The sequence below is a fragment of the Carettochelys insculpta genome, chromosome 14, assembly GCF_033958435.1.
Source record: "Carettochelys insculpta isolate YL-2023 chromosome 14, ASM3395843v1, whole genome shotgun sequence".
Classification (NCBI taxonomy): Eukaryota; Metazoa; Chordata; order Testudines; family Carettochelyidae; genus Carettochelys; species Carettochelys insculpta.
In genome coordinates, this window is record NC_134150.1 from 6,458,875 (window position 1) to 6,471,179 (window position 12,305).

A 12,305-nucleotide genomic window follows, 5' to 3' on the forward strand; every position below is an offset into this window, starting at 1 on the left:
CCACTAAGTCCAAGGGCACATAACGGCCACAGCTTGGCACTGCTGTACAACTGCTCTGGCACAGAGAGAGAATGTGTGTGTGTAATTAAGACCAGGGTGGGAAGAACTTAATCCCGTGGACCCTGGGCCAGGCAGAATAGCTCCATTAGAGGGAATTAGCAGAAAGGAAAGGTAAAGCTCCTTAGGAACGAGTGTTACAAGCAGCACACTGATAGAATTATTCACCTCTTCACTCTGTACCCCCACATAAATAAGCGTCCCCCAGAGTAACGAGGCAAATCTGGTAACACCGGGGAAGAAAAAAATTAAACCTAAAACCTCATGCACTAAAGCCCTGTGCTCTACCGCGTGAGCTCAGAGCCTGCTGTCGCTCGGCTAAGGCCGCAGAGCAGAGAGTTCTGTTGCCTCCTTCTTAAGGTGGCACAGTGGCAGTTCGTGCCCGGTATGCAACGCTGGCCCAATAACACACCAAGAGTGGAAGAAGAATCTTTATTTGGCATGCCAAGTAAGGTGCAGGGGGATCTCTCCTCAAAGCCTGCACACCTTGCAACAAGCAGTGAGCAATACTTATACCTCTCTCCTCCTTTGTTCACCCCCTCCCAACAAACCAGGGGAGAGTCTCTCATAATTCCCTTATCCACTCCCCCAGCTCAAACTGAATTCTTACTGGTCTTATGCCATTCCGCTCTGGTAATTCCCTATTGAGCAGGAGGTCAAGGACCAATAGATTATTAACAAAAAGTAAATTACAGGAAGGTAGAGTTATTCGGTCGTATAGAACAGGAACAGGATCTCATTAACAAAACAATACTGAAAATTAAGGGGGATTCACTAACAATGCTAAATTCAGTATTGAACCTTATGAGAACATCAATAAGCATTCATTTACAAAACAATGTCTCTATGAGATCAGAATATAATAACGTTTCCCGTGCCAACATTTCCCCCCTTTGAGAACACTCAAGATGTCCCATATTGAGTCTTCTCATATTCCTTACTTAAAACCTGATTTATGGGTAGCATTCCCATTGTGTTATCTCTTAATACATGCATTCCTACTGATTGGTGGAAAAGGCCAACACACCCTTTAAATAATGGCAAACCTACTTGAATCCTAACAAACAGTTACATATTAGCAAATAACGCATTTTGCTACAGCATACAGAATTACTTTCGCTTAAACAACAATTTCAGTCCTAAATCCTCTTCAGCTTCTGGGGTGACACGGCTCACAGTCCACTCCTTTTCCTCAGCCAGTTCGACCTTCTTTAATCGAGTGAAATGGACCCACGGTTTGACTCCTTCTAGTTTAGCAGCAGTTTTTGTGGTCAATAAAACGAGGTGGGATCCTTTCCACTTCTCTTGAAGGGGCTCCTCTTTCCACGTCCGAAGCAACACGCTGTCTCCTGGCTGAATATCGTGAAGGGCTTGGTCCAACGGAATGGGCTGATTGTCACAAACAAACCTGTGGATTGAAGACATAACAGACGACAGCGACAGCAAATATTTCTTTAAAAACCCCTCCCCTATCCCCCATTCTATACCTGTACCAAGCACCCCATTCATTGGCCATGGTCGCCCAAACAAGATTTCGAATGGGCTTAATCCTAACCTCCCTTTGGGTAATATTCGGGTCCTTAAGAGGGCTAAGGGGAGGGCCTCTGGCCACTTAAGCTGAGCTTCCTGGCACAATTTTGACAAATGTCTTTTCAAAGTCTGATTCCCTCTTTCCACCACTCCGCTGGCCTGTGGTCTATATGGAGTGTGGTATTTCCACAGAATATTGAGTCCATCTGCTACTTTCTCCACACATCAGGCCGCAAAATGGGTTCCTCGGTCTGATTCAATCCATTCTGGAACTCCGAACCGGGGTACTATCTCCTTTAAAATTTTAGTGATAACCGTGTTGGCCGTACAATTTTTACATGGAAATGCCTCTATCCATCCTGTAAAACGATTCACAAGTACCAGTAGGTACCGAAACCCACAGGCGCGAGGTAGTTCAGTAAAGTCAATTTGCCACACGAGTCCCGGTCCCGGGGCTGATGGTAGTGGGGAGGGTACCACGGGTCTTCCTGCTCGGGGATTATTTTTCTGACATACCATACAGTCTCTAACCACCCGTCTGGCTTCATTTCTTATTCCATCTCCTATAAAGTACTTCTCTAATAATTGGATCAGGGCCTCCTGACCTGCATGTGTCCCTTGATGAAAACTCATAACCGTCGGCCTTATCAAGGGTCCGGGAAGCAACACTTGTCCTTTTTCACTTACATACCATCCTTCTCGCAGGTTCAGCTGTAACTGCTCAGCTAACTGCTGTTCTTGGGCAGAGTATTCTGGCTTCTCGTGGGGATTTGGGAGAGTGGGAATCAGAGGCAAAAGAGCAATATCTTCCGTATTCGCTACCCGTTTGGCCTCTCGGTCTGCCCGGGCATTACCTCTAGTTACATCTCCATCCCCCCTTTGGTGAGCTCGACAATGGACAATAGCTACCTCCTTTGGTTCCTGTATAGCCTGGAGGAAAGCCTGGATTTGTTCTCCATATTTGACAGGCTCCCCTTGTGCTGTGAGCTTTCCCCTTTCTCTCCAAATTCCAGCATGGGCGTGTGCTACCCCAAATACATACTTAGAGTCTGTCCAAATTGTAACTCGCAGATCCTTAGCCATTTCCAGGGCTCGAGTGAGGGCTATAAGTTCTGCTAGCTGAGCTGATGTACCCACTGGTAAAGGACGGGCCTCAATAGTTTCGTGCAGGCTGACTATCGCATATCCAGCTCTCCTTTTCCGTTTATCACCTGGGAACTGCCATCTGTGAACCACTCTAAGTCCGCACTTAAAAGTGGTTGGTCCTTAAGGTCAGGGCGGCTCGAATATTGAGTGTCAATAGTTTCTAAACAGTCATGCTCAATTTCCTCTGTCCCCTTTTCAGGTAACAGGGTGGCTGGGTTCAAAGTTGGACTGGTTACCAACATAACTTCTGCACTCTCTAGCAACGACGCTTGGTACTTTGTGAGTCGGGCTTGCGTGAGCCAAAGCCCTCCTTTTGCCTCCAGCAGGTCTTGGACAGCGTGTGGGGTGTTGACCTCAACTTCCCCTCCCAAAGTGAGTTTTCCTGCCTCCTCTAAGACGATGGCTGCAGCCACCACCGCCCACAGGCACGCTGGCCAGCCTCTAGCAACAGTATCTATTTGTTTAGGGAAGTAAGCCACAGGTTGCTTCCAACTTCCCACCTTTTGAGTTAATATTCCCAGGGCCACTCCCTTCCTTTCATGCACATAAATCGAGTGAAATGGTTTAGTAATATCTGATAGACCTAGGGCTGGAGCTTCCATTACACGCAATTTTAAAGCTTTAAATGCATGTTGAGCCTCTTTTTTTTTTTTTTAAAACAGAACAAGTCTCTGTTACTTTCTTTAACACACTCGTACAGAGGCTTAACCAGTACCCCAAAATCAGGTATCCATAATCTGCAAAATCCTGCTGTTCCCAAAAAGGCACGCAGTTGTTTCCTATTGCTGGGCTTAGGGATTTGACAAATTGCTTTTTTTTGCTCCTGCCAAGTTCATGCCTTTTTCTTGCTTTCTCCCTGGCTTTTGTTACAACCTGGTTACGCTCCACTTCAGACAACAAGGTTCTCATTAGGACCTGACAGTCATTCCAATCAGGCTTGTGACTGGCTAAACACCCTTTGAAAATTGAAATAAAGCGGCTAGGATCTGTGGAAAACTCCCCGGCTTGGGGTTTAAAAGTTGCCAAATCGATCGGATTAAAGGGCACACGGGAATACACCTGCATAGTAGTAGCCTGTTGATCCGCAGCTCCCAGTCTGTCAACCACTGTTTCAGTCACTAATAGATACAGTTTAACTGAGGGGGCTATTCCCAAATTATGGGAAACCTTTTCCCTGTATGGAGGGGGTGTGGGTGCAGAAGCCGAAGGGGGGTCCTGGTGACAGTTTACATTAGGCTTATTTACAGCTGGTTGTACTGCACATGATAATCCACACATTTCCTGCAGGTCTTGTCTATTTTTAAGATATTCAAAACACTGGCCATACATATGTTCTTCCCATTTACCGGTACGTTGTAAGAACAAAAGCAGCTGCAATATGGTGTTATAATTTAGGGATCCCTCTGGTGGCCACCGCTCCTGCCCTTCTAGGTTATACTGTGGCCGCTCTACTGTGCACAGTCTCCTTAGTCTAGATTTAGTCATGGGGTCCCCCCCTATAATTTTCCAATGTTTTAAGACACAGCCCAAGGGAGTATTATCCTTGGGGCTACTTTGACCTAGTCACATCCTTATCACAACCTATCGCCCCAACCCTATATTGGCCGTCCGGCGTCCCGGAAGTCCCTTTCACAAAAAGGGACTGGGTCTTACCTGTCCAGAGGTCCGGCTCTCGCCGCTCCACCCTCTGTTTCCTCTCTCTCTTCCACGTTGCTGCGTTGCACCGTTGTGTCGTCCCCAGCAGGGGCTGCGGAACCCGGACGCCGAGTTCCCCGGTAAAATTACCGGTGCGCGCTGGAAGTCTGACGCCGTCTCCCGCTACCCCCGCCAAGAGGCGAGCCGGGCAAGGCTTTAATTTAGAGTGCCCACCCAGGGACGCCAAAACTGTTGCCTCCTTCTTAAGGTGGCACAGTGGCAGTTCGTGCCCGGTATGCAACGCTGGCCCAATAACACACCGAGAGTGGAAGAAGAATCTTTATTTGGCATGCCAAGTAAGGTGCAGGGGGATCTCTCCTCAAAGCCTCCACACCTTGCAACAAGCAGTGAGCAATACTTATACCTCTCTCCTCCTTTGTTCACCCCCTCCCAACAAACCAGGGGAGAGTCTCTCATAATTCCCTTATCCACTCCCCCAGCTCAAACTGAATTCTTACTGGTCTTATGCCATTCCGCTCTGGTAATTCCCTATTGAGCAGGAGGTCAAGTACCAATAGATTATTAACAAAAAGTAAATTACAGGAAGGTAGAGTTATTCGGTCGTATAGAACAGGAACAGGATCTCATTAACAAAACAATACTGAAAATTAAGGAGGATTCACTAACAATGCTAAATTCAGTATTGAACCTTATGAGAACATCAGTAAGCATTCATTTACAAAACAATGTCTCTATGAGATCAGAATATGATAACGTTTCCCGTGCCAAACAGTTCACTCTACTTTGTTTACTTTGCATGTGGTCTGGGCGCCTCAGGGGTGACATTTGTGAAGGAACAAAACTCCCACGGAACGGGTTACGAGGAGGGGGAGTGCAATGCAGGGAAGAGGGAGGGGGAGAGCTCAGACAATGGCAACTGATAAGACCTGCTGAGAGACTTGTGAGCTTAGCTGAGGACTGATAACGCTGTTGCGGGCAGCTCCCAGCGCCGGCGGGGGGATATCTGGGGGCTGAGGCAGGCGGGAGAGACAAAGTTTTAGTGCACCCGTAGCTTTAAGAGCAAACAGGAAGCTGCGCACTACAGAAACCGTGTGAAACTGAGCGGGGCAATAAAAACTCCCCTTTGTGTCCCCCCCCTCCGGGCCGTGCACACCCAGCGGGGGCTCACACCCCTGGGGAGCTGCGACCCCCCCCCCCCCCGCTTTGGTCTCTTCCTGGGCTGAGGAGGCGGCGGGGGGCGGCTTCCAGAGTCCGTCTTCATCTCCTATACCCCCGCCGCCTGTTCTCCCCCCTCCAGCCGCTCCTTGGCCGCACCTGGCAGGTCACTGACCCCCCCCCCCCAGTTTGGTTCGTTTCTCCCGCCCCGCTGCAGTACCCCCCGGGGACGCTTTGGGGGATGTAAGTGTAGACACAGGGTTGCAAGCTGGGAAGCCCGGTAAGGGCAAAAGTAAGGGCAGCGGCTACAGCCCTGATGACTGCGCCTGCGCAGTTCGTCGGCGCTTGCTCCGGGTACCTTCGGTTGCGCAATCTGACGGGCAGCCTTTGCGGACATTGCGCAGCCAGAGCCCTGCTCCGCGGCGCCGGGCCTGGGGCTCCCTCCCTAGCGAGCGCCGCCTCTGCACCAGCCTCTGAAGGTAGCGCGCTTAGGCGGGCTGGGGGAGCCGCGGGGCGGGGTCCGCGTTACCCACCCCCAGCTCCCGGGGGGGCGCCAACGCCGCGTCTCTGGGGCGCTCGCGAGCTGGGCCGCTGAACGCCTGAGAGAAGTCGCCCCCCTCCCCCCGCCCCGGGCTGGCGCCCACGCGCGTTGGGCGGCCCCGCGGGCGCAGCTGGGCCCCTGGCGCTGCGCGGGTTGCTGAGGCCCTCGCGCGCCGCGTCTCGCCTCGGCCGGGCGCCGGGCTGTCGTTGGGGGCGAGCCCCAGCAGTGCTGGACGGTTAACGGCAAATCCCCGTCAAGCAGCCGCGCTGCCGCCGCGCAGCGCTTGGGGCTGTGGATGGCGGAGAGCGAGGCGCCGTCACTGCCCGTCCCGCGTTCAGGCCGCGACTCGCCCCCGTCGTCGTCAGCAACGAGGGGCTGGCGCGGTGCCCGTGGGGCCCAGTGTCCCCCTCGCTGTGTCCTTCCACCTTTCCCGGCCCAGTGCGGGGCGGCTTAGTTTCCGCAGACCAGCTCCGCACCGATCTACTGTATCATCCGCCCATTCTCTGTGGCGTCTGCCCCTCCTGTGCGAGCCGGCCATTGTGCCCAATACCAGGGTCTTGACCCATCTCTGGTCCTTCGTTGTGTAGATGTGCCCTGATCGCTGTAGCTTCCCTTGGTGGGGCTGGCTTTGGCCTGCTAAACCCAGGGGTGTGAGTTCAATCCCTGAGGAGGCCACTTAGGGATGGGGGCAAATAGATGTCAGGGATGGTTCTTTGTCTTGCCAACAGGGCAGGGGACTGGACTAGAGGACCTCCAGAGGTCCCTTCCAGCTCTAGGATATGTGTGTGTGTAGTTTGTGTCCCTGGGGTGCCCCTGGATCTGTCTTTGGGTGGGGAGGGGGAGGAAAAAAAATATGTGAGATTTCTCCCAGCACTCCAGAAACCGGAGCATTTAGAAAGCCGGCATCACCACTCCTGTTAAGGTCACAACAGTTGTAATAGAGGAGGAGGGACAATGATTAGTCCTGGGATTTAGGCAAGTGCTGAGATAATGAAACGGCATCAAACTGAAACGAAAGTAGGAGATCTGAGGGCAAGCTGTGGCAGGGATTGTCAGAGGGAAGAAAGCAGAAAAATGGCAGGAGACAAGGAAAGTGGGAAGGCTTCTCCCAGGCAGGAAGCAGGAACATCTTGCTGAGCAGTCGGTAGTGGAGTGAGAGATAGGGCAGAAGCAGATGAAATATCAGACAAGACTGTCACCCTCAAGACATTGGAAAAAAAGTCATGTGTTTGGCCTCAAAAATCATGAGTTGTTTAAAAATTGTCTTTTTTTCTTAATATAGCTATTGTGACCTTTCACTGGCTTTTGTTTTTTGAAGTTGTAGGGTTAGAAATGGTGATGAAGAAAAGAATCACATCTTTAAAATGTTATCCTTTTTTCCAGACTTTTGAATTTTTTAAATGTGGATTTCATTTAAAAAAAAATCAACTAGCTTCTATGTTTGGTCTAAAAATAGAGTGGGTGAGGGAGAAAACTGGCAAACGCTTGTCTGAACTTCTCTTTTTGTGTGTGCTTAAGAACGTAAGACTGCCTGTACTGGGTCAGAGCAATGGTCCATCTAGGTCAGTATTTTTGCAGGTTAGGTCCATAAATGGCTATTAGCCAGGGGTAAAGTATGGTGCCCTAGCCTTCAGTACAAGGGCAGGAGATGGATGGCAGGTGATAAATCACTTGATCATTGTCTTCTGTTCTCCTTCTCTGGGGCACCCGGGGTTGGCCACTGTCGGCAGACGGCATACTGGGCTGGATGGACCTTTGGTCTGACCCAGTATGGCCATTCTTATGTTCTTATCATGTCTTTCAAAAGTGGCTAGGGCCAGATCCTTCATAGGCAATGAACAGTGCAGAGCAATTTATGGAAGTCTGAGATTTAGGTACACCCAAATCATAGCTTTGCATTCTTTCCCATGCTGGCTAACCATGGCCTAGCTTCCATGAATATACTTAATTATTTTTGGCCTTTGCAGCAGCCTCTGGCTGTGTGTTATGTGAATAAAATGTTTCCTTTTGTTTTAAACCTGTTGCTTATTAACTGAGTTGACCCCCTATTCTACGAAGGTGCGCATAACATTTTTTTCTTCACACCGTTCGTGGTTTTATAGACCTCCCATGTCTTCCTTTTGTCATCTCTTTTCTAAGCTGAACACCCCGTCTTTTTAAATCTCTCCTCACGTGGAAGCTGCTTTATCCCCCTAATCATTTCTGGTGCCCGTCTCTGTTTGTTTTCCAGTTTCAATATATCTTTTTTGGGGATGAGGTGACCAAAACTGCATGCAGTGTTCAAGATGTGGGCATACCCTGGATTTATATAGTGATACTACAGTAAGTTCTGTCAGCTTACCTGTCTGCCTTCCAAATGGTTCTTTACATTCAGTTAGATTTTTGACTGGCACTGCAAATTGAGTAGAAGTTTTCAGAAAACGATTCACAATGGCTACGCTTACACAAGAGAGTTTTTTCGACATAACTCGTGGAGCATTTATACGCAAAATGGGTTTTGTCGACAAAACCCAGCACTTTGGCTGGCAGTGTTCTGCCTCAAAGAGGCAGAACCCTGCTGTCTACAGATTTCTGTTGAAAGAACAGCTGTGTAAACACCCCCAGGGGCCCTCTTTTGACAGACAGGGCATTCACAGCAATGGGCAGCCCTGTCTGCTATGCTTCCCGGTGCCTGTTTTGTGGAGAGAGAACCCAGGCAGTCTGGCTGTTCTGTTGACTGAGCAGAGCGCTCTCCCGATTTGCTTTGGTGTATACGTGCGATCTGTCGACAGAGATTTTTGAGGGGAAGACTCTCCCAACAGTGACTTCTGTCGACAGATAGCTGTAGTGTAACTGTAGCTAATGTCTCCCAAGATCTATTTATTGAGCAGTAGCAGTGAACTTAGAATCCAACATATTCTACGTATAGTTGTGATTGTTTTCCAGAATGCATCTCTTTCCTTTTGTCAACACTGAATTTTATCCGCCATTTTGTTCCCCAAACACCCAGTTTTGTGAGATTCCTTTGTAACTTTTCAGTCTGCTTTGAAGCTTAGTGTCTAGAGTAGTTTTGTATCCCCACAAACTTTGTAACCTAGATGTTTTTGTTTCCTTGTACAAATGTCAAAATGTTGGTGAAATTCACAAAATTTGAGAAAAAATGTTGACCCACTGCAATATCATTGCATTAAACTGAAGCTGTGTTTATGGATTTCCTTTCTCTGGAACAGGGAGCCTCAGGAATTACTGGCAGTCTGGAAAGTGGTTCTCAGTGCTGCAGCTTACTGGATCAGAGAGATGCGTGCTGTAACTTCAGAATTTTGGAATTATGTCCCAGAAGAAATCCTGATCCAAATATTTTACTACCTGTCTCTTCGAGATAGATACACAATCTTTCAAGTGTGCAAACATTGGGCTGCAGCTGTTTCCACTAGTTCCGTGTGGCATTTCACAGAGATCAGGTGAGAGGAGGTAGTTTCTACTGTTTGAAGGTATCTGTGCAGTGAAGTATAGATCACCTCAAATAAATCTTACTGTACTACTTATGTATCTTATACCACTGTTCTTCAGTAAAAAAAATTTTGCTGATTATAGCATATAGATATGAATACTTGTAAACCACTGCAACAACTTACCAAGGGTGGTGGTGGATTCAGTAGCATTAGCCATTTCAAAATCAAGATTAGCTGCTTTTCTAAAAGATCTGCTCTAGTTCAATCAGGAATTAATTAAAGGAGGTCAAGAGAAGTCCCATGGCCTGTGGATTACAGCTTACAAATGCAGTTTCTCTGCTCTGGGTGCTAATAGGCTCCCCATTAGACTCTGACAAAGGCTCACATCCCCCTGTCTGATACAACTTGTTTTTTCCTCTTTTGATAAGTGCTGTTGATACTGAGCCATTTCTACCTTGCTGAATAGACCTTGTCAGCTCTAGCCCTCCCTCTTACTGGGACCCCACTCTTTAAATACCCCTCTGAAACCACCCCCCCCCACTCATGCATCTGATGAAGCGGGTCTTTGCCCACGAAAGCTTATGCTCCAAAGTATCTGTTAGTCTATAAGGTGCCACAAGACTTCTTGTTGTTCTTGAAGCTGCAGACTAACACGGCAGCCTCTGTGATTCCTATGGCCTGTGTTATACTGGTCAGGCTAGATGAGTGGTTCTCAGCCAGGGGTGCACCTACCCCTGGGGGCAGACAGAGGTCTTCCAAGGGGTACATCAACTCATCTAGGTATTTTCCTAGTTTTATAACAGGCTGTAAAATTGGTACAAACTAAAATTTCATACGAGGGATATAAAATCCTGTTTAATTAACCAGTTAAACATTAAGTTTAATCAGTTAACCAACTAAATGGGAGGTGGCTGTAGGGGCCACTCCAGGCCTGGTGGACAATGGTTACTTTGGCCAAGCTGGAACACGCCTGCCTGCAACACTCCTGGGCTATGCCTGCCTGTTGCGGACCAGGGCTGCTCCAGCCCCCACCAGTTAAGCATTAGCATTCCTATTTCATACAAATGAGTTATTTTATGTTGCTGTTGTGACTAGGAGCAGTGGAGGTGTTGTTGCACTCGCTCACCTGAAGTTTCTGTTGTGTATGTAGAGTTTACAGTTTGGTTAAATGGCTCTCAGACCCTCCACTATAAAAAATGTTCCAGCACCCCTGCTTGTTTATACTGCTCTACAGACAAGGCCACATTCAGGTGCAAAAAGAAAGCTTTAGCCAGCATCACTGGAATTATTATTATGTTACTGCTGAAGCTGGTGGTCTGAGCTGCAGTGCATGAGACGGAGGGAAAAGGGAGTGTGAATGTAAGCCCCATGAGACCAAAACCTATCTCCTCAGTTGTACATAGTGACAGAGCCCAAATAATTATGTTATCTGTTGTTTATATTATAGTAGCAACTACTGAGCCAACCAGAGAGTGGGGCTCCATTGTGCCGTACAAACACACAGAGAGTCCCTGTTCTCAAGGTGCTATATACTAAATAGAGAAGACAGATCAGGGTTTGAAGGAGAAGCAGAGGCACAAAGTTTTGTCCAGCATCACATAAGTCAGTGGTTGGCTTTTAAGTAAAACCCATGTTTCCTGAAAATCACACTGCTCCCCTAATCAGTAAGTGAGAACTAACTTCTAAGGCAGCAGAGGAGATTAATAATAATGGACAGTGATCCAAATAAAATATAGATATTGTGCTCACTTACTGCAACTCCAGCAAAACAGCTAACTGTGTTTGTAATGCTTTTCCAGTTGTGATTTGGAGAATGAGGAAGATATGCTGCAGTATTTACATCCGTTCCTGAGCCAGATCAAACACTTGACAATTGTGTTCGATCAGTCCAAAGAAAAAAACCGGAAAAATGTCACATGTATTCTAGACATGCTAGCCAGGCAGAACCACAGGCTGCAGAAGCTATGCATCGTGTGCAAAGGTGAGAACCCGTATTTCTACTCTGGCCAGGATATCCTTCAGAGCATACGAAATATATGCCAGAGAGAAAATCAAATAGATCTTCAGCATATTGATTTTCGGAGAATGCCCTTCACCCTTGATGATGCGCTTGTTGGACTTATAGCCACTAGCAGCCCAAACCTATGCAGTTTGTTCATCAACAACCGCACTCTGGTTTGCAATGTGAAGCCAGAAACTATCAGAGAGGTTCTGCATGGATGCACTAAATTGTCTACCTTGGGAGTTTACTATGCCAGCCTGTCTAATGATGTGTTTGCAGAACTGATCAAGCCAGAGAGGGGGCCTTTCAAACGCTTAAATATTTTCTGTGAGCGCTTGGACAAATATATTCCAGTCATCTCAGAAGAGCTTTGGGCTGCTGTGAGCCAGAAGCATCCTCAACTCTGTGTAGACCTGGAGTTTGATCACACAGTTCCTGCCTGGAAGATACCACGGATCTTAAAGCCCAGTATTCCTGTGGATACTTTACGACTGAATACTTTTACGTATATGGTGAACCAAGTTAGGTTTATTACCAGCAGTTATAGCAGGACCTTAAAGAGGCTGGTGCTCAAAACTACATCCTCTGAAGATCTGAATTCCTCCCTGATAGATCTGGCAAGGAAGTGTGTCAATCTAACAGAGATTCATTGTTTCTGTGTGGTTAGTCAAGAGGTGATAGATGCCTTCCTTGTTCACTGTACCAGTCTGAAACGATACACTCTGAAGATTGTCAAAGAACATCACCCCTGGAAACCAATAGTTGTTCAGTGATGTATCTGTTCTGA

The 12,305-nt window shown here is 47.8% G+C and overlaps 1 protein-coding gene and 1 long non-coding RNA gene across 2 annotated transcripts; one reads left to right on the forward strand and one right to left on the reverse strand.

Annotated features, from left to right (window-relative positions):
• Positions 1-475: 475 nt before the first annotated feature.
• On the reverse strand, positions 476-5,500 carry LOC142020564 (uncharacterized). Its single transcript, XR_012647443.1, has 2 exons — positions 4,387-5,500; positions 476-1,465 (listed from the first exon to the last, which is right to left on the reverse strand). It is a non-coding gene; the product is annotated as an uncharacterized LOC142020564 (long non-coding RNA).
• Positions 5,501-5,922: 422 nt separating this feature from the next.
• On the forward strand, positions 5,923-12,305 carry FBXL8 (F-box and leucine rich repeat protein 8). The gene is made up of 3 exons (XM_075008388.1): positions 5,923-6,023; positions 9,295-9,525; positions 11,316-12,305. The coding sequence occupies exons 2-3, from the start codon at positions 9,362-9,364 to the stop codon at positions 12,289-12,291; spliced, it is 1,140 nt and encodes a 379-aa protein (XP_074864489.1). The 5' UTR covers positions 5,923-6,023; positions 9,295-9,361; the 3' UTR covers positions 12,292-12,305.